Source organism: Prionailurus viverrinus, chromosome A2, assembly GCF_022837055.1.
Source record: "Prionailurus viverrinus isolate Anna chromosome A2, UM_Priviv_1.0, whole genome shotgun sequence".
In the NCBI taxonomy this organism is placed as follows: domain Eukaryota; kingdom Metazoa; phylum Chordata; class Mammalia; order Carnivora; family Felidae; genus Prionailurus; species Prionailurus viverrinus.
The window spans coordinates 154,488,723-154,513,711 of NC_062562.1; the positions used below are offsets into that span (position 1 = coordinate 154,488,723).

Here is a 24,989-nt window from a genome sequence, read left to right on the forward strand (position 1 = left end):
ATATGGTCAGGACCAGTAAGCAAATGAGAACCCTTTTATGGGAGGAAAACAAATCTGTATTTAGTTTCACCATTTAATGCTGCTATCTCTACACTATGTAAAAAGTAGAAAATCTATTGTTATCAGATGGTTCTCTGTCACTTATTCAACATTTTACCAAGATTCATAGGGCCGCTTACAATGTCGTTACGTTTCTTAGCTGAATTTCTGCAGAAAGCTGCAGAAATCGAAAGTCAGATTCGGCCAAATGAAAATAAACATGAAACAAATGTGAAAAGAGGATACAAATTCCCAAATGATTCCTACGGGCCCCACACCCCTCTGGGCCCTGATGTCACAGAAAACAGCAGTCTCTATGGCCATCAGCCTAACCGCGAGACTCCACGGACTGAGGACAACTGGCAACAGAAGGAACTTCCAGAAAGACTCCTCGGTAAATACGCCACACATATGACAGGTAACATGCAAAAGTAAAAGGCAAACCTTTGAAACAAACATTGTGCTAAGTGAAAGAAGCCAGACACAGTGGGACAAATACCGTAGGATTCCATTTGTAAGAAATATCCAGAAAAGGCAAATCCACAGAGACAGATTAGAGGTTGCCGGGGACCGGGGAGAGGGGAAGACAGGGTGACTACAGATGGGTATAGGGTTCCTGTTTGGGGTGAGGAAAATGTTCTGGAACTAGATAGCCGTAATGGGTGTACAACATCGTGAATGTACTTATTGCCATTGAACTCTACGCTTTTTCCCCCCCAGTTTGAAGGTCATTCTTTTTTTTTAATTTTAATTCCGGCATAGTTAATACACAGCGTTATATTCGTTCCAGGTGGATGTTATAGTGGTTCAGCGATTCTAACATTACTCAGTGCTCATCAAGGTAAGTGTGAACTGTAACACTTGAAAATGGTAAAAAAAAATAAATAAATAAAGACCATTACAAGCAAAAAATAAGACCAATAAAATGCAAAAGAAAAATGAAAGATGGAAATAAGAAGCAACTGCTAAGAATTAGGCGCCAAGTAAGGGAAACGTAAATTTGAGCATTAGGTCTCAGAGCGGCTGGAGACCCAGAAATATGTAATGAGTTAAAACCACGATGAGGTAAGATTTCACATTACTTGTATTGGCACAAATTTTAAAAGGCTGACGATGTCTCCTCCAGCCAGGCTTGCAGGTTTTTGAAGGCCATAGCCTGCTGCCGCCTCCTTTGCCTGGCAAAGCAATAAAAGCTATTGTACCTCTTTATCTGTTCCCCGCCCCGCAAAAAAAGGCCGATGATTGTCAAACGGCGAGGATATGAAGCAAGGGAATGCTCATATTCTCCCAGTGGTAGTAAAACCTTGTATACACACTCGGAAGACAAGTTGGTACCATCTCATAAAACTAAAGATAAACGTAGAAGTTCTACTACTAGACATCTAGGGAACTCTTGGTACACACGGAGAGACATCCCATAAAATTCAATGCATCAGGGTTTGGAACAGCAAAAAATTAAAAAACAATCTATATTTTGATAATGAGAAAACATTGACATATAAAGTGCACACATTTCCTACAAAAGAAAGCTCTGCATTTGAAAGAGCTAAAGCAGGGGACTCGGAGCAAAATGGAGGTCCATGCAGCAAGTGCCCAAATGTTGAAAAGTAAACCATCAAGCTCCGAAGTGGTTCAATAAAACACGTTCCATCTTCCTGTCTCAATAACATACTTTCATAATGAGCTGGAAAGCCAAGTTCGAACGGAGAATTCTCAGACTCCACCAAGTTCTCTGGTGGATACAGAAGGATATAGAAGAATGGATATAGAAGGGATATATAGGATATAGATAAAATAGGATAGAGGAGGATGAAGAAAGTCAGTCCTGGCTTGCAGCTCTGGCCTACCACTTCTCTCTTCTCACCCCCGGCTGTGTCCCACACTGCTGGAGCCATCATACGGAGGCAACAGACATGCCAGCCGCATGTAGGAAGACCTGGGGAAGAAGCCATCCAGGCTGTGGCAGTGGGTTCGGGAATTCCAGGGTCCCAGAAACCCAGAGCATGGTCTGGAATGAAAGTGGGGACTAGAGGTTCTAGATGGCCTCATGGACTCCTCAAAGAGTGAGTAGGGACACAACTAAAAGAGGGCCAGAACTAGGGTTGTGAAGCAGAGGCCCCAGGGCAGAAGTCCATCTTGTCCAGGTCTCCAGACGGTACAGAAACATAAAGAGGGCTCTGTCCATTAGGGGTGAGTCTCAGAATCATCATGTTGTGCACACAAAAGCAAATTAAATCCAGTATTTGCACACCTAGTATTGATATCATTTATAGGCTTGAAACCAGGCAAAACGATACGAAATATTGCTTAGAAAGACACACTAGAGGCGCCTGGGTGGCTCAGTCGGCTGAGTGTCCGACTCTTCATTTCAGCTCTGGTCATCATCTCACGGTTGTGGGATCGAGCCCCACATTGGGCTCCACACTGAGCATGGAGCCTACTTGAGAATCAATCTCTCTCTCTCTCTCTCTCTTTCTCTCTCTCTCCCTCTGCCCCTCTCCCCTACTCGCTCTCACTCTCTCTCTCTAAAATAAGTTTTTAATTCAAAAAAAGAAATGCACACATATATTTAAAAAAACAGTAAATGTGTGGAAAAAATAAAAATCAAACGCAGACCTGTTTCAGTATGATTGCAAATTGGTACAGCCACTACAGAAAGTACAGAGATTCCTCAAAAAGCTAAAAACTGAACTACCGTAGAATCAGCAATCCCACTTCTCGATATATATCCCCCCAAAAATGAAATCAGTATCTCAAAGAGATACCGGCACTGCCATGTTCAGTGTAGCATTATTCACAGTAGCCAAGATATGGAAACAACTTAAATGTCCATCAACCGATGAATGGATAAAGAAAATGTGGCACACGGATGCAGACACAGATATACAGATATGCCAAGGAATATGCATGATTCAAAAGAAGGAAATCCCGCCACTTGAAACAACATGGATAAACCTAAAAGACAGTATGCTAAGTGAAATAAGCCAAACACAAATAACTGTATGATCTCTTATACGTAGAATCTGAAAAGTCACACCCACACAAGGTCAAATGGTGGTTGCCAGGGACTGGAGTGGGGAATGGGGTTGGCAAGGGGATCCCGGTCAAAGGATACAAATTTTCAGTTATAAGATGAACAAATTCTGGAGCTCTAAGGGACACCATGGTGCCTGTAGATAACAATAATGTATTCTCAAAATTTGCTAAGAAAGTTGATCAGAAGTGTTTTCATCATCAAAAAAAAAGAGGGAAAATTTATGAGGAGATAGATAGGTTAATTAGCTTGACTGAGGGGAATTATTTCATAATGTATGCATGTATCAAAATATCACATGGTGGGGCACCTAGCTAGCTCGGACTCGATCTTGGGGTCAGGAGTTCAAGCCTCACTTGGGTATACAAATTACGTAAAAAAAACAAAAACAAAAACAAAATACCACATTGTAATACCTTAAATATAAACAATGTTTATTAGTCCATGCTACCTCCATAAAGCTGAGGAGGAAAATAGAACAGTTTATTTATCTCTAGTTATCACGTATAAGATGGGGGAGATGATCAAGAAAGAGAATTTGGGGGGAGGGATAACAGCAGTATTGTATTTCTGAAGTTGATTCATGGGTACACAGGTAACTCATTGTATGCTTTATATATTTTCATAAGACTCAAATACCACATAATAAAAACTTCAGAGAGAAAATTACTTTAAAAGTAAACAATTTATGCCCTTTTAACTGGCATAAATGTAAAAAGTCTGATAATACGAAGTGCCAGCTGGCCATAAGATGGGGACACTGGGACTCTCAAACATGAAAATATTTGTCAGAATCTAGAAAAGTTGAAACTGCAACCATTCAACACTCAACACAGCAATTCCACTTCGTAATGACCCACTCTGGAAAAGCACCAGAGACATGTATATTCTTGACAGCATGGTTTGTTATAGCAAAAAAAAAAAAAAAAATTGGAAATATCCCAGATGCCCATTATTGGAGCAGTAGGCACTGAACTGTGCTATAAATCATATGAAATACTATACAGCTGTTAAAATGAATAAATTGGAGCCTTATGTATCAACATGAATAGATCCCCAAAAAGTAACACAGAGTAAAAACTCTGAATACATAAAACATGGGGCGCTGGGCTAACTCAGTCAACCTATCTTGGAGTTGTAAATTCGAGACCCATGTTGGGTATAGAGATTACTTAAAAATAAAATCTTTACGGGCACCTGGGTGGCTCAGTTGGTTAAGTGTCTGACTTCAGCTCAGGTCATGATCTCATGGCCCGTGAGTTGGAGCCCCCATCAGGCTTTGTGCTGACAGCCCAGAGCCTGGAGCCTGCTTCAAATTCTTGTGTCTCCCTCTCTCTCTCTGCCCCTCCCCCGCTCACGCTCTGTCTCTCCCCTACAAAAATAAACATTTAAAAAATTTAATAAATAAAATAAAATCTTAAAAAAATACAAAACAATACTACATTTTGTGCATATATATATATATATATATATGCACACACACAAATACACACACACACAAATGTATGTGGGAGGAAATTTTAAAAGCATGGGGGGGCAGAACACACATCATAATCCTAACTGATGTTGCTTCTGAAGACTGGAGGGAATGAGACTAGGAAATAGAAAGTAGTTTTAGGCTTGTTATGGTTTTTATTTTCCTTTAAAAGATAAGCAAAAATGAAAAAACGTAAATATTTATTCTGAGAGATGAGTTGTAATCTTATTATATAGTACTTTCTTTTATAGAACTTTTGTTATATTACATATTGAGAGTATATACATACTCTGATGCTCGTCACATTATTCTTTGCAATTTGGGCGGTTTTTTTTTCAATTTATTAAATAGTCAATTAAACCTCTTCCCATCTACCCACCCCACCCAAAGTTACAATTAACCAAACGGGAAAGGCATACAAACAGGAAAGAGCCCAGAGGAAACACCCACATTGGCAAAAAACCGCAAAGCTAGTTGAAAACGCTCAGGCAGCCCGCTTTACACAGTTAAACAGTCACGTTTGAAAAACAAAAAACAAAAAAACTTGAATTAACGAAAGGTCGTACTTCACACAGCTACTTCACAACACAAGTGGCTAGTTAAGAAACCGTGCAGTGATCTGGATTCCACAGTAACTGCCAGCTACCTGCTATGCGACCTTCGGTAAATTTCTGAAGAGGTCTGGGCCTGAGTTTCTTTATATTAAGATGGGATTTATAACACCTATCTCGAGAGCTATAGTAAAGACTCTCTTGGATACCATCTCTAAAGTGCTTATCATAATGCTTGATAGCTATTTGTTCAATGAATGGTAGTTATTGTTTGCGACAGACCTGGGATTAGAACTCCACGTGTGGGCATGTATTTCAGTAAAGCAAAATAGAAATATCTAAACTGATGCACCAAAACAAATAAATACCCAACAGTGAAGCAAGCCCTTGTTGACTAACATGTACTGCTAAAAGCAATATAAGAGAAAGACTAGAACTGCAAGATAGATAGGAGAAATCCTATCCATGAATATAAAAGAATTTTTATATAAGGAAATATAAAGGAAACTTACTAAGTCCAGCAAATTGCAAACTGCCCTCAGGCAGAGAAAGGTAATGGTTAAGTTCAATATGAGTATCAATTGGTCAACAGATCCCATTAACCTGTAATCCACAAGGAAAGTCCTTTAGACTTCCACATGTCAAGTTTTAGATGATTTTATGAATTTTCTAAGAAAGGGGAATAGTTTTAAAACATACTTGGGGAAAAAACATATTTTCGAGGTGTTGAGTCAAAAAAAAAAAAATACTCCCAAGAGCCTATTATGAAGACACAATGCACTTTAATGGATTAAAAATTTGTAATTCTCCTATTCAAAAGTGATGAAAAAGGAAATAAAAAATACAACTAGACCAATAAATGTAGTAAGTAAAAATTCATCACTTCACTAATAAGTTTAAACTTATGGTTTAAAATGGTTTTGATGTTTCAAACCACACACACACACACACACACACACACACACACACCCCACACAAATACCAGAATAATATTCATAAAGCAAAAAACTAAAGTTCCTTAAAAAAAAATACTAAAGTTTTTAAACATATTGTGTGTAAGAAATTGAAAGTTTCTATGGGGCGCCTGGGTGGCTCAGTCGGTTAAGCGTCCAACTTCGGCTCAGGTGACGATCTCACGGTCGGTGACTTCGAGCCCCGCAACAGGCTCTGTGCTGACCGCTCAGAGCCTGGAGCCTGTTTCAGATTCTGTGTCTCCCTCTCTCTCTGACCCTCCCCCGTTCATGCTCTGTCTCACTCTGTCTCAAAAATAAATAAACGTTAAAAAAAAAAATTGAAAGTTTCTAAACATACTGGATATGCAACATTTTTAAACAATTATGGATTATGTCTTCATAGGTTTTTTCCTGAAGATTCAAGTCCTATTATAAGATAATCAGGGAAATTTGAATGCCAACTGGATATTAAAGTATATTGAAATTGTAACTGTAAAAAATTATAATTGTTGTACTGAGGTTATGTGAATAAAATAGAGTCCTTACCCTTTAGAGATACTAAAGAATTTACAAAACACATAACCCGTTGGAGCCAGGGACAGGGATGGAGAGGGGGAAATAAATGAAATAAGATTGGCCATGGGGCGCCTGGGTGGCGCAGTCGGTTAAGCGTCCGACTTCAGCCAGGTCACGATCTCGCGGTCCGCGAGTTTGAGCCCCGCGTCGGGCTCTGGGCTGATGGCTCAAGAGCCTGGAGCCTGTTTCCGATTCTGTGTCTCCCTCTCTTTCTGCCCCTCCCCCGTTCATGCTCTGTCTCTCTCTGTCCCAAAAATAAATAAATGTTGAAAAAAAAATTTTTTTTTAAAAAGATTGGCCATATTGTGAAGACTGCTGAATTGAAATGATGGGCACATGGCAATTCATTATGCTCTTTACTTTAGTATATTTTGAAAATATCCAGAGTAAACAATTAAAAGAGAAATATGTATTTAAAACTAAAAGCCAGGGGCGCCTGGGTTGCTCAGCCGGTTAAGAGGCCGACTTCGGCTCAGGTCACGATCTCGAGGTCCGTGAGTTCGAGCCCCGCTTCGGGCTCTGTGCTGACAGCTTGGAGCCTGGAGCCTGTTTCGGATTCTGTGTCCCCCTCTCTCTCTGCCCCTCCCCTGTTCATGCTCTGTCTCTCTCTGTCTCTCTCTGTCTCAAAAATAAATAAACATTAAAAAAAAAAAAACTAAAAGCCAATGCTAATTGAAGAATTTTTAGTAACAAAACAGGAAAGAACCAAAAATAAAATAAAATAAAAAGGTAACGAGGCCTTACAACTCCTTGTTATTCAGTATAGTGCTAGAACATTCTATCCCTTTCTATCTTCTACCCTCCACTCTCCTTTCCTCCTCCCAGATTTCCTGGGTTACTGTGACTTAGGAGGACTCCCTCTACACTCATTCATGATGTACCCCCAACTTAGAAACATACTTTCAAATTCGTGCCTCAAAACATATTCAATAATCTTTTTTTTAATAACGGAGCACATTCAGCACTTTTTAAAATTGTTTACCATTTTGTCCTAAACAAACTTTAAAAGAAAAAAAACTATCTCATTTACCTCATCCATTTAAAACACCTGTATTTCGTATGCTTTTACTACACATATATTGGGGGTTAGTAATCTAAAATTTTTTCCTAAAAATCACAAGATCAAAAGATCGATGGCCACCATTTTGCACACCAAGACATCACTTAAAAGTTTTTAAGAAGGAGCCAAGGGTGAAAAGTACTACTACATCAAGAAAAATGGAGCAGAAGTGCACAGGGAGACAAAACACCGGGAGAAAGACTATGGTCGGAGACAATCGTTCACTAATTGAACAGACGTTCAACCAGAAGTGGGATGGGACGGAACTGGGCAGGAAGGGGACAGGAGCCCTCAAGAGAAAGGCTTGGTGATTAAGGTATTGAGAAAGGTGAAGAGGGAGTTGGGGCAGGGTCAGAGACCCCGCCCTGGAGGAAAGAAGAGGACAGTGACTGATTGGCAGCATATTCAGGTACTGATGAGAGGAAGAACCCAGATGAAGCAGGAAGGCAGGGTCAGCCCGTGTACAAATGGAAGCCATCTTTGGAAATGTGACAGCTGAACCCTAGGGGTGAGCTCTCTTAGGGAGACACTGGGAAGACAGGTCAAAAGGCTTAACCCAAATTCGGGGCACACTAGATTTAGGAGGCCAAAAAAACGAACAAGGGGAAACCCACAAGCAGCTGCCTGAGGGAAAAGCCGCACTATTTCAAAGTGGTCCCAAGAATGGGCGGTCACCAGTTTGGGCCACCAGGGAGACGTTGGGGCAGGAGCACTGGGAGAGGACACTGCAACATCGAGGAACCTTGAGGAGGCCCTTTCAGGGCAGGCGGTGCGTACTAGCTTCGGAGATCAGAAAAGTGATAATGAGGGGCGCGGAGGCGGCAAGGAATGGACGCCCAAGCGAAAGGGCCAGCTCGCTGCGGTGGAGACGGATCCCGCTGCGGAGGGTGCAACACGCCTAGAAAGGACGACAGCGCCGAGGGAAAGACTCAAGATTCCAGACAGTGGGGGCGTTTTCCTTCGTTCTCAAACCTGCCTCCAAAAGTTCTAGACCCAGGCTCGCCCCAAAATACTGTATCCCCGCAGTCTTCCCCGGAGCGATATCGGGTTGGCCAAATTCCAGAGAAGATCTGGAGGCGCTGGACGGAGGGGAACCGCCACCAGCAGAAGCACGGGCGGGGCAGGGGCTCTCCCAGGGGAGCAGAGAGGCGGGACGCCGGAGGCAGAGGCGGTCGGGTACGACGTCCGCGCCCGTCGCGGAGCAGCGGGCCCCCGACGGTGCTCCCAGACCCGGGCCTGGGGAAGCCGCCCCTTCTCCGTGCACTCACCTCTCCGACTGCGAATAGCGGCATCGGCCCAGCAGGTTGAGTTTGCAGAGGTGCAGGTCTTCGCACGGTCTCTGGCAGTACTTGCGACGGCAGACCCGGGCTCGGGTGGTGGCCACCACGAAGCCGGTGACCCTGGCCCTGTCGCCGGTCTCCAGCAACACGAATCGGTCGGGCCCAGCCGCCTCCAGCACTTCGCGGAGCTGCGCCTCGGTGAGCGCGATCTTTTCGAGCAGCGCGTCCAGGGCCATGCGGCCCCCGTGGGCGCACAGGATTTTGGTGATGAAGCAGCACACCTCCGGGTCCGCCATGGCGCGCTGCGCTGGCCGGCCGCGGCGCGGGACGCTGCTCCGGGGAGAATCGAAACTTATAGGAGCCCCGGGGGCGGGGGCGGCAGCGGGCGGTGCTGCGCTGGGCGCGCCCGGGACCAGCGAGCGCGCGCTCCTCGCCGCCGTTAGCTGAGCCCAGCGGTTTCGTTTTCCCGCTCGGCCCTGGGTCGGGAGGCCGGAACTCGCCGACCCGATCCCCTTGCCGGACTGAAAGTGAACCGCGACGGCAGCCGAAGGGAAAGAAAGCGAACGGCGCGTGCGGGTCTGCCGGCGACTTCCGCAACCGCCGGACCCCTTCGCTGGGTTCTTGGCTCCGCCAGGGTGACGTTCCCCAGCTGGGCACAGCGAGGCTTCTTCCGAAAGAATTGAAACTAAAAATGATCTGGGGCCCCGGTGGAGTTTTTTATAAGCCAGCCCGTGTGGCGAATGACGCGAGTCTTAGGAGCCCCCTGGAGGAGTTCTCTGTTCTCCGCCCCACCCATTCCGGGAAAAGAACCGACCCTAGCGAGCGCTCGCCCGAAGCTGGGTGCCCGGCCTCCGCTCTTGGTGAATCTTCTCAACAACTCCAAGGATTAGATGCTATTATCCTAATTCTGTACTTCAGGAAGTAAGTAACTGGAGTAGACACAACCATTAAGCTGGAACCTGGATGTACCCGAGGTTCTCCAGATCTGGCCCCACGCCCCAGATCGTGGTCCACCTGGCCAGGACCGATGTGCACTTTCTCCCCCAACACCATGCCCTCTTTTTTTTTTTTTTTTTTTTTTTTTTAATTTTTTGTTTTTCAACGTTTATTTATTTTTGGGACAGAGAGAGACAGAGCATGAACGGGGGAGGGGCAGAGACAGAGGGAGACACAGAAAGGGAAACAGGCTCCAGGCTCTGAGCCATTAGCCCAGAGCCCGACGCGGGGCTCGAACTCACGGACCGCCAGATCGTGACCTGGCTGAAGTCGGTCGCTTAACCGACTGCGCCACCCAGGCGCCCCCACCATGGCCTCTTAAAGAGCAACGATTATTGCTCTCGCTCTTTTTCGTCTTCGCAAGAGCTTTTTGGAGAAACCCCCCCTTCTTGCCACTGTTTTGCCTGCCTGTAATCGGTAACTGGGGTGTCCCAAGTACCACTTAATTCTCAAGGGCAAGTGGTCACAGAGAGGCATGCTTAGACATATCCCGAAATTTCAGATGGGTTCCTCTCTTTGTGCGTTTGGACAAGGCCTTATCCCTTGTGGAGACCCTCTTGGACCCCCAGAGTCGGTATAAAGATTGTCTTAAAGTGAAAACATTCGGGCTACAGAAGATGCAGAAGGAATTTTTGCCTGAAATTCTCAATCTCAAAGCAGAGCCTCCTTAAGATACAGCTGCCATTAACCCCCTTCCAAGGGAGCTTCCTGCTAATTCAGCCACCCAGGGAAGACAGACTGCCCATCCATTAGCATCAGAAAGCCCAATAGAACCGTCCTTATTCTCCCATTGAAGCTCTAAATAAACTCTTTTGTTAAATTGAGATAGATAAACTTCAGCTATTCCAGGACTTTTCCATTACTGGGAGCTCCCCCCACCTCCCAATGTGAAAATAAACCTTGTCTTTTCCCCTGTTAATCTGTCTATTGTCAGTTAATTTGCAGACCCCCAACCACCATATCCAACCCTATCCAAGTTGGAAGAAGAAAAAGGTTTTCCTTCCAACACTCCCAAGTTAAAAAAAAAAGGGGGGGGGGGTCATTGATCAGATAGGAAATAAACCTTTTTAAAAAAATTTATAGAATTCATGGGCACCTGGGTGGCTCAGTCGGTGAAGCATCCGACTTCGGCTCAGGTCATGATCTCCCAGTTTGCGAGTTTGAGCCCTGTGTCGGGCTCTGCTGACGGCCCTGGATTTGCCCAAAGCCCTGCTTTGGATTCTGTCTCCCTCTCTCTCTGCCCTTCCCCCACTCACACTCTTTCTTCTTCTTTTAAAACTTGTGTGTATGTATGTATGTAATCTCTACAACCAAGGTGGGGATAGACCTCATGACCCGAGATCAAAATCACATGCTCCTCTGAGGCAGGTAGGCACCCCCATTTTGAAGAATTTCTTAAGTTTACAACTGAATCCTAGAAATTAAAAAAAAGGGTTTTTTTTATATTTATTTTTGAGAGAGAGAGGCATTCTTCAAATGATCAACAGAAATTTTCAGTTTGGTAATTCATGGTGGATGAACTGTGTCTCTCAGGAATAGAGTTCTTTGTCATAAAAGCCAGCCAAACATGGGGCCCACACAGGATCATCTGGCTTGTTCCCTCTAGCTATCACTTCCATAATTGTCTTCGATCCACTTGGCCTTATTTGTGTTCTAACAGGTTCCCAGGACAGGGTTTGCACTGTCAAATTCAACATAGCATTTTCCATGTGACCCTTACATTAGTTAGTCGCTCTGAATATGCAAAAGTTAAAAAACTAAAAACTAAAAACTGGTCCCTGCCCCCAAGAAGCTTGTATTTGAGAAGACATGAAAAAAATATTAAAACATAAAGGAATCAGTGGCTAAATGCTGCGATGGGTATATAGGAGAATGGAGGAGGAAGAGTACAGTCTGGCTAAAATGTTGGGAATAGAGGTCTAAAATTCTCAATTCAAATCCATGAAAAACAATTATAAGGGAAAGTGGGAAGGGAAGAGGCAGACATTTGGGGAAATTTTGAAATTCCTGCTGTCACAGGTTGCATTCCCCTGATAAGGAGTTGAGATGTTCAGACGATTCCCTGGGGTGTAACTCTGGAGAAAGTCAAGGGAAGACGTAGACTAGGCCTATGGCAGCTGTCAGACAATGATACGGATCTGACAAAGTTTGCCAGCCCGATGGGGAGCAGGAGTGAAATGTTGCAGGATTTTGTTTTACCTCAATACCCAGGAATCACTGTCTCGCCGCTTCAGAGAATGAAGAGATGGACACAAATGAGCAGCCGGCAAAAGTTTATATTAGAGTATCAGATTAGACAGTAAGAAGAGTGTGAAAGCTCTCTTTGCACAGAGGAGACATTCGAAAGTGAATGCTCAGGACTATAGGCAAGGGTCCTTGTTTTATAAGGTTCTGGTCGCCCCCCTCCCTTTCCCTCCCCTCTTGTGTCTTCTCAGGTTTTACCCTTATTGGCTTGACAACTGTAGGTGCTGGGTTGTCCGTTCCTATTGGCTCGTTTCCATTGTATGAGGGGTGGCCTATGGCCATATCATTCCTTGTGGGTCATACCTCTTTGGTCTACTTATTTTTAGTCAGGTCTTTTTGTCAGATTCCTGAGGGAAACCCCAGGGAGGGTAGGTGTGGTATCTGTTACATTCTTAAGAGGAACCTTATGCCCAGAGGGGTTTGCTGTGGTCAGACACTCCCAACATTGTTCCAAAATATGTGTCCCCCCCCCCCCCCCCCCCCCGCCCCCAGGAAACTCAGGCCCTAATTTTTCCCTCTCTGCCTATTTTATCCTATTTTTCCCTATCATGCTAACATTGGGCAGAAAAGCCCAAGCCCTTGTACCTGCTCAGTCGTGGCCAGGGGCCACTGGACAAGTACATGACTCGGGCTCAAACACTGGAACAGATCCTGAAGGAGCTAAAGCTGGAGGGTATCAGCTCCACACATCTTCTAGCTGTTGGGCAGCAAGCCCTGCCTTGAAGGGGGTCTGACTGACACACTCTTGTCCACTACAGTCACCCTGTGTGCCACATGGATCTATTTGTCCATCCGTATTCAGGGGACGGCTCCTTCAGGGCTTCGTGGGCCACTCTTCTTCCTGTAAGGAAACTTAGAAGAGGAAAACTAATGGAATGAACTCTAGCCCCTGTCACTGCAGTGGGTTGCAAGGCCACAACTAGCCCTTAGCATAGCCCTCCACCAAAGGGACCCCAGGGTGGTTCAATACCTTAACCGTCCCACTCTTGATTTTGGCTCAGTTCATGATCTCACGATTCTTGAGTTTGAGCTCCATGTCGGGCCCTGCATCCAGCTCCACGCTGACAGCATGGAGCCTGTTTGGGATTCTCTCTCTCTCTCTCTCTCTCTCTCTCTCTCTCTCTCCCTCTCTGCCTCTCCCCTGTTCAAACGTGTGTATGTGTGTGTGCATGCGCTCTCTCTCTCTCTTTCTTAAAAAAACAAACATAAAAAAAATTTATTTGAGCATCTCAAATCTCCCACTGCAGAGATTTCCCTTCACCACTGCTTTTCAAGACTATAGCCACCCTCGGGGCGCCTGGGTGGCGCAGTCGGTTAAGCGTCCGACTTCAGCCAGGTCACGATCTCGCGGTCCGTGAGTTTGAGCCCCGCGTCAGGCTCTGGGCTGATGGCTCAGAGCCTGGAGCCTGTTTCCGATTCTGTGTCTCCCTCTCTCTCTGCCCCTCCCCCGTTCATGCTCTGTCTCTCTCTGTCCCCCAAAAAATAAATAAACGTTGGAAAAAAAGAAAAAAAAGAAAAAAAAAGACTATAGCCACCCTCCATTTTCAGCTTGTACTGCATACTGGGATGACTCATTCACATCCCCAACTTGGGCTTTTTCCTTCCTCCTTTAGCTGGTTATTGTGGGGCCCCCTCATATGGTCCTAGGAGTAAGCTAGGGCTGGGACGCCAATGTAACCTAATGAATGACATGGAGACATGGGCTGTGTATTCATGCAGCTTGTCTGTACCTTCTGGTCTTGGTTGTGCTCCATATCAGATGGACCAGTTTCATCTTAGGATGGCTTTAAAAAAAATTTTTTTTAAATTTTATTTATTTTTGAGACAGGGAGAGACAGAGCATGAACAGGGGAGGGTCAGAGAGAGGGACACACAGAATCTGAAACAGATTCCAGGCTCTGAGCTGTCAGCACAGAGCCTGATGCGGGGCTCGAACTCATGGACTGCGAGATCATGACCTGAGCCGAAGTCGGACGCCTAACCGACTGAGCCACCCAGGCGCCCCTTCTTAGGATGGCTTTAATGTTAGGCCTGCCTGACCTGTCGATGTGTCCAATAGGCCCTAGCTTGTGATGGCCCATTCTGAACCCATGATCATTTGTTTTCTCTACCGGGGCCCGGTAGCAAGCTAGGAGCTGCTTTTTAGAAGGAGTGTAACTCTTCACCACAGTGGGTAGGAACTTGTTCCGTAATCCCAGGGGTCTACATTGTGATTCTACTGGGATGTGCCACCAATGCCACACTTATTCCATCACTGACACCTCCAACACTGTAGGCTCTGCTCGATTATATAATCTGAACAGAAGGGCTGTTTGTATCACAGCCTGGACCTACTGCAGAGCTCCTTCCTGCTCTGGGCCCACTCAAAGCCAACAGCTTTCCATGTAACCCAGTATGTGGGCAGCAGGACTGTTCTTAGGTATGAAATGTGTCTTCTCAAGAACCCAAAGATTCCTAACAGGCTTTGCATTTCGTTTTTTTCCAGGAAGGGATAGGAGATGTAGCAAGGCGTCTTTTTGGGGGGAGGAGATGTCCCAGCATGCTGCTGGATCATCGGTCCCCCAGAATCTTTGGTGAAGTGGCAGGTCACAAATTGTTGTAGGACTTATCTCCCGCTCTCTGGAGTGGGTATGTCATACCAAACCTCTAGCACAGTCTCCGCCTTTTCCTCCTCCTGCCTGAGCAGTACGATATCATCCGTGAAATGGGTCAACGGGATGTTTGTGGGATGTCCAAACGTTCTGGTTCTCTTCAGACGATATCACAACGGAGGACTGAAGAGTGAACACAACCCCGTGGCAAAACAGGAAATACTTGCTATCCATTCCGTGGGGATATGAACTATTTCTGACCCTCTTTTGTTGAATGGGATAGAAAGAATGCATTTGCCAAATCAGTGGCCACAAACCACGCGCCTCAGGCTGCGTGGCTCTGGTCCAGCTAAGACACTACGTCTGGCACAACTGCTATTGACCAGGAGTACCTCCTTGCAAGAGTCCCTAGTCGTTCTCTAGGGTCCATCCAATTGCTGCAGGCTCAACACTGACAAGTGGAACAGACACATGACAGCGACAACATTTCTTCATCTTTTCAATATTTAAGAGTGGCACTAATCTCTGACACCCCCCCCCCACCCCTGGAATGCAATGCTATTTTGTGGTTACTCTATTGGCCTGGGGAAGGGGGTGGGCGAGGTGTGGTTTTAGCCTCTCTGCTTGGCCTTCCCTACTGTGATAACTCTCATGCAACAGGATAAGGAGGTAATGGGAGCCCAACTTCCAAGAATGTCAATCCCAACTGCACATTTGGGGATGAGGGAAATGACAACCAGTGAGTCCATGGACCCAGAGGACTCATCATAAGTTGGACTCTTTTCAGGAATCCATTCGCTCCCGTTCTAACAGGGGGGCCTTCACATCTCGGGGTATCAGTTGACCTCCGACCTTCTACACAACAGTCACCCAAATGTCTGGGTATCTCCCGTAGGAATGTTGGCCAGAGTGACTCTATCTTTGGCTTGCCATCTTTTTTTTTTTTTTAATGTTTATTTATTTTTGAGAGAGCCGGGGAGGGACAGAGAGAAAGAGGGAGAGAGAGAGGACCCCAAGCAGGCTTTACACTGTCAGTGTGGAGCCCTGTGCAGGGCTCGATCTCATGAATTGGGAGATCATGACCTGAACTGAAATCGGACGCTCAACCGACTGAACCACCCAGGTGCCCCTTTGGCCCACCATCTTTACTAGGCGAGCTCAATGGCCTCTCCAGCACTGCTTGTTCCCGCCCCCCTAAAGAATGATGCATATATTCTGTGATCATACCCTGCAAGGAGAGCACTGGGAGATCTGTCATGGTCCCCAGCTCACTAACAGAGGTATAAACACGGACAACATAGTTGCCCCCTCCTGAAGCACAGGAGATGCCAGGAGGATAATTACTGTTAGGTATTAGTCATGTTAATGTATACACTTTGATTTTACTGCTATGCTCACCCTCACATCCCTCTCTTTATAAAATCCATCAACTAAATCTGAACTTTGCGGAGAAGAGCTGCTCAGCCTCTGATCATCACCAGCCTGATCCCCCCTGTCAGCAAGCTACCCTGAATAAAATTCTGCGTAAACTGTATGGAGGTGCCTGCTTTGGTTTTTGGTCTCAAAGTGCTTTTTCAGTTTGGAGGATACTGCATGGTTCCTCCACTCTCTCACATTCCCTTTCCCCAGTGTTGTCATCCACATAAATGTTGTAGATCTCTTTGGGGGAAGGATTGGAGCCGCTATTACAGTTCCTTCTCGCCATAGTGGGTTTTTAAAATTTTTTAAAAATGTTTATTTTTGAGAGAGAGAAAAAACGACCAGAGGAGGGTCAGAGAAAGAGGGAGACACAGAATCCGAAGCAGGCTCCAGGCTCTGAGCTGTCAGCACAGAACTCGACACGGGGCTCGAACTCACGAACTGGCGAGATCATGACCTGAGCTGCAATTGGACGTTTTAACCAACTGAGCCACCCAGGTACCCTGGGTGTTTAGGTCCTTCTCCCTGGGGACCTGGCCACCTCTTCAGTCACTGGGTTCTGCGACTGAACACTGGTTCAGGAATGGAAACCAGGTAAGGAATTGTGCACTTTTATTGGGGTCACTGTCTCTCTCATTGTCCTGCTCATTAATCCTTATTCTTTTTTTTAGATTATACACAGGAAACAGTACTTTGCTGGCTACCCATCTACTTCCCTCGTTGGGCAATTCTGTTCCGTTCAAAATCTCTGAAGCTCTCCACAGGTCGGGGCTGCTGGCTGGCACTCTGAACTTACAAACCCCTGGCTTTTGCAGTTAAGGGCCATCATCCAGGGTCTACGGCATCAGGGTCCTCTCGTCCCAGTTGCTATCGGTGAGTGAAGTCCTAGGACAGCCTTTCCTCCCGTTAGGTATGTCCTATGGGGAAAGCACCACAGAACTATCTCAGTGATGCTAGTGTCCCCCCTCATCGTTGATAAATGGGATTCCACTGGGCTGTTCTCTGAGCCCAGTCCTCTGGTGGATCTTCTGCTGGCCTAACATAATGTATCTATTCTACCATGCCCACTTTTCTGAATCTTTTAATCCTTTCATCTACTGTATGCCACAAAAATTCCGGCATCTCAATATCACTCTTCATGGGCTGTCACCTTCCCAGGCTTCTAGGAGGCACTTGGAAGCAATGTTGCTCTACCCCTCGGGCCTTGCCAGGATGCTAACTCTTGTATCCCACAGACGGCTCCTATGTCAATGAATTCTCCCATATGCTTGATAGAAGAGTTTTCTCCGAACGGGAAGGTTGGAAATCAGAATAGATGGCTCATTTAAAAATTTTTTTTTTTTTTTTACTGTTTTTATTTATTTTTGAGGCAGAGAGAGACAGAGCATGAGCGGGGGAGGGGCAGAGACAGAGGGAGACACAGAATCCGAAACAGGCTCCAGGCTCTGAGCTGTCAGCACAGAGCCCGACGCGGGGCTCGAACCCACGGAGTATGAGATCATGACCTGAGCTGAAGTCGGACGCTCAACCGACTGAGCCACCCAGACGCCCCAGATGGCTCATTTTAGAGGACTAACAAGGAAAGGGGATGAGAGGAGACGAGTGGAGAGGTGGCAGGAAAGGGGGAGGGAAGCGTGAGAAATTGTTCAGGTAGCCAGAGAGAGATTTTTTTGTTTGCTTGCTCATTTATTGCTGCTGTTTTACTAGAAGATCTGGGCAAATGTGAACACTTGGAAGAAATAAATCTGGGTAGAGCGCAGAGCTGCAGTTGCTGGGGCAAACTGGCCTGGTAGCAGGCTACAGGAGTCAGCTGAACCACCAGTCAGAGAGGGAAGCCCAGGGCAGCAACAAGCCAGCTATGCTAAGTCATAGAAATTAAAAGTCCATAAACATCAGAGGGTTGAGTCAGATGGAATGTCCAAAGTCCACGGCAAACAGATGTTCCCCAGGAGGTGTGGGAAGTCAAGGGAGGAGTCAGGCAGCCAGACAGGGGAGGGCAAAGGCGGGGAACAAGCCAAGGGGATTTCCCTCATTTGACTGAGCTGGGAAAGGATGGGGCTGCAAGTATTGGTGGAGTGAGAAGGGCCACTCTCCTCCTCGAGGACGAATTTACAGACTTTGCTTTGGTGGTGTTCAAATGAGGAACTTCAGGCTGCCAACCTTCACCTGGTAGCACTAGTCTGAAAGTGGAGGCAACAGGTAGGAGTGACCTAAGGGTGGGGCTGATTTGGTGACGGTGGCGTGATGTAGCAGGCTGACTCCCAGTGAGTCTTGCTTTCTGATGTTTGCACCTGTATGTCAACCCCTCCCACACCAAATAGGAGAGATCTGGTATCTCAACAGGATATTAAAGAAATGAGCCTGTGAATTCCAAGGGTACATCATAAAAAAAAACTTTGTGACTTCCTCCTTGCTCTCTCTTCCATCACTCCCTCTGGGAAAGCCAGCTGTGACTTTTTGGGGACAATTGAGCAGCTCTATGGAGAGACCCCTGTGGCAGGGGACAAGGGCCTCCCACCAACAACCAGCACTAACTTGCCAGGCCAGTGGGTGGGTCACTTGGAATGGGATCCTTCAGCTCCCGTCAAGATGTTAGGCGACTACAGTCCAGCAGACAATTTGAATTTAACCTCAGGAAAAACTCTGAGCTAGAACCACCCAGCTGAGCTGCTCAGCGGAAACCACGTGTGATAAGGATATTGATTGTAGGGGTGCCTGGGTGGCTCATTCAGTCAAGCATCTGAGTTCGGCTCGGGTCATGATCTCGAGGTCCGTGGGTTAGAGGTCTGTGGGTTCAAGCCCCACATCGGGCTCTGTGTTGACAGATCAGAGCCTGGAGCCTGCTTTGGATTCTGTGTCTCCCTCTCTCTCTGCACCTCCCCTGCTCATGCTCTGTCTCTGTCTCTGTCTCTCTCTCTCTGTGTCTTAAAACTAAATAAACCTTAGAAAACATTAAAAAAAAAAAAGAATATCGATTGTAAAGCTGTTAAGTTTGGGGGTAAGTTGTTAGGAAGCAATGGATAATTAATATAATATACCCAAACACACGAAGTGACAAAAGTCCAAAACACAAAATAATGTGACTGTTTAGGGAAATTGGGTAGGTAATCAAGTCCAGAGGAAGACTGAAAAAATGGATTAAGTGAAGAGAGCAGATGAGAGGGACTGGGAAATAGAGCAGGTTATCGGGTTTGTGTAAGGCTGGACAGAGAACAAGGAACCTGAGATTTCTGAGACCTGTGTACATTAGGTCAAGGCAGGACTGGCCATGGCAGGCAGAGAGAAACCCAGCACCGGGCATTATCTGGGTGGCCTTTCATGGCTTGGGCTTCCTCCTCGACTACTGTTTCCACCTGGGTTGCAACGTGATTGAGGCTGTGCCGTGAACCCCAAGGCACTGGGTGACGAGACCACCAGGCTCTAAGCGTTTACAATGTGTTATGTGCTTGAAATAACATGAAGGCTTAAACAAATGTGGCGTGTCCATACAATGAAATATTATTCAGCCATTAAAACGGATGAAGTACTAATACATACGACAACACAGATGAGCCGTGAAATCACGCTAAGTGAAAGGGGTGCCTGGCTGGCTCAGTCATAGAGCCCGCCACTCTTGATCTCAGGGTCTCAAGTCCGAGTCCCACATTGGGTGTAGAGTTTAATAAAAATAAAAATAAAAAAATAAAAACAGATTTTAAAAAATATGAAACATGCTAAGTGAAAGAAGCCAAACATAAAGGGTTACATACCGCATGATTCCATTTATATGAAATGTTCAGACTCAGCAAATCCATACAGATAGAAAACAGATTAGTGGTTGCCAGGGGCTAGGGGAAAAAGGGGAATGGAGAGTGACTGTTAATGGGTACAGGTTTCTTTTTGGGGTGACTAAAATGTTCTAAAATTAGATAATGGTGATGTATGATTTGGGGAATATAATAAAAAAACCACTAAATCATAGGGGCGCCCCGGTGGCTCAGTGGGTTAAGCCTCTGACTTCACCTCAGGTCATGATCTCACGGTCTGTGAGTTCGAGCCCCACAGCAGGCTCTGTGCTGACAGATCAGAGCCTGGGGCCTGTTTCAGATTCCCTGTCTCCCTCTCTGCCCCTCCCCTACATTCTCTCTCTTTCAAAAGTAAATAAACATTAAAAAAAAAAAAAAAAAAGATGTTAAATCACCTGCCCGGGTCACAACACTAAAGCAAGTGAGAGAGCCAAGAACCGAACCCAGGCAGTTCTCCCCAGGCTCCACACTTAACCCACTATGTTATCCCGCCTCTTGCTTATAAATGATCTCAGTGAGTCTTAAGCAAATCCGTGAGGTGGATTTTATTTCCTTTATTTACAGAGGGGAAAAAACTAAAATACATAGAGGTTAAGTAGCCTGCTCAAGTTCACACAGGTAAGAAGCAGGGGAGATAGAGTTTAAATCCAGGCCCTGCTGAGTCAAAAGCACACAATCTTGTGTCAACTTCAGTTCACGATCCTGCATTTCAGCAGCTGGCTGACATAGGGAGTTCCTTCTTTCAGGGCTCACTGGATTGCAATGCCTGGTATCTTTCCTGTTTACATTTTATTATGTTTATGTTGCTTTCTAATTTTCCAGTTATCTCACCACCAAATAATTACATAAGCAATCGGAGGTTGAAATCTGTTTCTCTCTATTGTCACATAGAAGACGCCTCTTAGTTTTAACAGGTATAAATGCACGTTACCTTGTATGTTGAAATAAATATTGACTCCCATGTCTTTAACTCATTCCAGTTAAAACTTTGGCCATACTGAGGCACCTGGGTGGCTCAGTGGGTTAAGCATCTGACTTTTGATTTCGGCTCAGGTCATGATCTCACAGTTATGAGATCGAGCCCTGAGTCAGGCTCCTTGCTGGGCATGGAACCTGCGTAAGATTCTCTCTTCTCTCTCTCTCTCTCTCTCTCCCCCCGACTTGTGTGTGTGTGCGTGTGTGTGTGTGTGTGTGTGTGCATGCTCTAGCTCTCTCTCTCAAAAAAAGAAAATTTGGCCATACAGAAGAATTTGGGGATTTTCAAATAGATGTCTCTTTTAAAATTTAGATTATGGAAATTTTCTTTTTAATTTTTATTTTTAAATGTTTTTTTTTTTTTTTTTTTTTTTTAGTTTAGAGAGGGAGAGAGGGATAGAGTGTGAGCTGGGGAAAGGGGCAGAGAGAGAGAGAGAGAGAGAGAGAATCTCAAGCAGTCTTCATGCTTAGCGCAGAGTGATTATGGAGATTTCCTATACAAAAATATAAAGGTAAATACACACATGCTCATCACTTAATTTCAACAATTATTACCTATAGATTTTCTGTCATTTAGTTCTTCAATTTATTAGTAGTTCAGCCATGACTATATTATATTTCAGTACTGGTTGAATCACTTTTTTTTTTCATATTTATTTATTTATTTATTTTTGGGACAGAGAGAGACAGAGCATGAATGGGGGAGGGGCAGAGAGAGAGGGAGACACAGAATCGGAAACAGCTTCCAGGCTCCGAGCCATCAGCCCAGAGCCTGACGCGGAGCTCGAACTCACGGACCGAGAGATCGTGACCTGGCTGAAGTCGGACGCTTAACCGACTGCGCCACCCAGGCGCCCCTTTTTTTTTTTTTTTTTTTTTTTTTCATTTTTTTAAAAGTAGGCTCTATGTCCAATGCGGGGCTTAAACTCATGACCCTGAAATCAAGATTCACACACTGTACCCACTGAGCCAGTCAGGCATCCCTAAATCATTTATAAGAAAACAAAATGTTAATAGGTGTCATTTCTTGGGTATGTATTTATAGCGAATTTAAATTTTCTTCTTTTTAATTCTCAATATGTTCCAAAATTTCCGTGGTGAGTATGGAGCTTTTTTGTAATAAGAAAAATCAAGTTATTTTAAAATAATTGAAAAGCATATTTCTTTGAAGAGTATGTATTCAAATGCATAATCCTGGAGTCAACTTTCTCTTGCTTAGAAGAGTCAAAAAAAGGTCCTTTCTCCATGAGCCCGTACAATTTAGTGCAGGGAGTTGAATAAAAAAAAATTTTTTTTAATATTTTAAAGTAATCTCAACACCCAACATGGAGCTCAAACTTACAACCCCGAAATTAAGAGTCACATGCTCTACTGACTGAGCCAGGCAGGAGCTCCTAGAATTTGGGGGGTTTTTTTGGTGTATGTGTGTGTAAAATTTGGTTTTTAAAACATTCTCTTTTTAATTTTTCTTTAATTTTTTTTTAATTTTCATTTATTTTTTAGAGAGAGAGAGACAGAGCATGAGTGAGGGAGGGGCAGAGAGAGAGGGAGACACAGAATCCAAAGCAGGCTCCAGGCTCCCAGCTGTCAGCACAGAGCCTGATGTAGGGCTTGAACTCACAAACCTTGAGATGGTGGCCTGAGCCGAAGTCAGACGCTCAACCAACTGAGCCACCCAGGCACCCCAATTTTTGTTTAATGTTTATTTATTTTTCAGAGAGAGAGAGATGGAGTGCAAGCAGGAGAGGGTGAAGAGAGAGGGAGACACAGAACCTGAAGCAGGCTCCAGAGCCCGACCAGGGGCTCAAACTCGTGAACCGTGAGATCATGACCCGAGCTGAAGTCGGATGCTAACTGACTGAGCCACCCAGGCGCCCCGGGTCTGAATTATTTTAAAAAACAGACCAAAAACCCAAAAAACACAGATCTAACAAGATGCAATTTACAGATCATAAAATTCACCTGTTTTAAGTGTACAATTCAGTGATTTTTAGTAAATCTGGACAGTCATACAACCGTCCTCACAGTGTGGATTATTTTTTCTAATCTCTCAGAAACTGCTGTTCTAATGCAACTACAATAAAGTTGCCAGTTCCAGCTTTGCCTCCTACGCATGCACCTAGCTTTTGTGTGTTTATGTTGCGATCTGTTTCACAACACCCTCGATTCAGCTGTAGTTGGGAATAACAGCTTCTTCTCAAGTACACCCAGAATGCCACGTTCTGCCCTTCATCATTAAAGCTACAGCCCAAACAGCCGCTACAGGGATTTAGATGCTTACAGAAGTATCCCAAACTGCTGGAAATCAGAGACTATTTCGACAGATTTGGCAAGATCTTCAGGATTGCTTATACCATTATTGGCAACACTATCCTTAGACCCTCTTGAGGGAAGCCCCGCTCTGGACTCTGGGTTCTGACTGCACCAGGTGTGAGGAGGCCGTGGAGCCAAAGTTTGTTTTGTTTTTTAAGTTTATTTATTTATTTTTCTAAAAGTTTATTTATTTATTTTTTTTTTGAGAGAGAAACAGAGCATGTGAGCAGGGCAGGGGCGGAGAGAATCCCAAGCAGGCTCCACACCGCCGGCACACAGCCCCATGTAGGGCTCGAAACTACAAACTGGGAGATCATGACCAGAGTCAAAGTCAAGAATCGGACGCTTAACTGACAGAGCTACCCAGGCGCTCTGGAGCCCTCTTCAGACTCCTTGCAGCCATCCTCACCCTGCTGTGGTGCCCAGGACTCTGAATTCCCTGCCCATACAACCCCCAACTTGTCTCCATACCTGCAGAGGTCTCTTCCCTGAGCCTATCCTGCCTTTAGGTCTGTCAGGGAGTGACAGCTGTCAGGAAAGCGGGTGACTACTGTTTGCATTAGTGGGCTGGGTGTCCACACACATGCACAAAGCCCCTCGGCGTAGGATGGAGCCTGGGTTGAGAGAAGGGCATGGGCTGGCACCCGGGGCTGGCTCTCTCTACACTGCCCCCTCCGGCAACAGAATTCTGGGAAGTCTGAGAATTCTAAATTGGAATCTGACTTCCTTCTATATTTGTCAAGATAGGAGGATAAAACATTTTAGCTAACAGTTTGCTAAATTGATTTAAGATTTTTCAATATTTAGAAATATGGTGTGTGGAGCTCTATTTGTACAATTTCATTTACATGAAATGTCCAGAATAGGCTAATCCGTAGAGACAGAAAATAGAATAGGGGCGCCTGGGTGGCTCAGTTGTTTTGAGGTTCCGACTTCTGCTCAGGCCATGACCTCGTGGTTCAAGAGTTCGAGCCCCACGTTTGCTGTCAGCACAGAGCCTGCTTCAGATCCTCTGTCCCCACCTCTCTTTGCCCTCCCCCCTCTTATTTAATGTTTTACTTAAAAGTTAAAAAAATACATATATTAGTGGTTGCCAGAGGCTAAGGTGAGGAGGGGAATGATGAATGACTGCTGATGGATATGGGGTTCCTTTTGGGGATGAAGAAAGCATTCTGGAATTTGATAATGGTAATAGATGCACAATTCTGTGAATACAGCTTTCCCCTACTATCTGAACATAGAGTGTTCCTATGAAACTTTTCCGAAGCTAAAACATCTTAAGGCAAAGAAGCAATTACTGTTAATTAATTAATTATTTTTAAAAGTTTTATTTATTTCAGTAATCTCCACACCCCACGTGGGGCTTGAACTCACGACCCTGAGGTCAAGAGTCGCAGGCATGCTCTTCTGAGCCAGCCAGGCGCCCCCTACTGTTAATTTGTGCAGGAAAACTTTTGAGTGCTCCCAGATCCAAATAATCACCTCTCTGAGGCTTTTCTGATCCCTTAGGACACATCTTGCTAACAGAAGCACAAAATAAATTGAGATGAAAGCACAGATGATCACAGACACAATTCGAAGCTCAGGTGGCTTGATGCTGAGATGCCGAGCGTGGTTCCGGGTAAAGGAGCTGGGTGGTGCCACTTTTGCTGCACTGGTGCATGCTGCCCTGCTTGTTGTGGAACAAATGTGGCAC

The 24,989-nt window shown here is 45.3% G+C and overlaps 2 protein-coding genes across 4 annotated transcripts in view; one reads left to right on the forward strand and one right to left on the reverse strand.

The window, feature by feature from the left end:
• ZC3HAV1 (zinc finger CCCH-type containing, antiviral 1) overlaps window positions 1-9,637 on the reverse strand; it is a 62,668-nt gene extending 53,031 nt beyond the window's left edge. The window contains exon 1 of one of the 3 annotated variants that reach the window (XM_047839337.1): window positions 8,959-9,633. In XM_047839337.1, the coding sequence (XP_047695293.1) occupies window positions 8,959-9,266 (308 nt within the window). In that variant the 5' untranslated portion in view covers window positions 9,267-9,633. Of the gene's footprint in view, window positions 1-8,958 lie in introns of all 3 variants that reach the window. The other 2 variants (XM_047839360.1, XM_047839344.1) reach the window with 2 other exon arrangements.
• On the forward strand, window positions 9,265-22,753 carry LOC125154015 (uncharacterized). The gene is made up of 4 exons (XM_047837638.1): window positions 9,265-9,276; window positions 9,329-9,891; window positions 16,892-17,093; window positions 22,698-22,753. The coding sequence occupies exons 1-3, from the start codon at window positions 9,265-9,267 to the stop codon at window positions 17,037-17,039; spliced, it is 723 nt and encodes a 240-aa protein (XP_047693594.1). The 3' UTR covers window positions 17,040-17,093; window positions 22,698-22,753.
• The last annotated feature ends 2,236 nt before the right edge of the window (window positions 22,754-24,989 follow it).

Coding starts and splice junctions, on each gene's coding strand:
- LOC125154015 (XM_047837638.1), top strand. Junction 9,892..16,891: donor CTAATTCTGTACTTCAGGAA/GTAAGTAACTGG, acceptor TCTTTTTTTTAG/ATTATACACAGGAAACAGTA.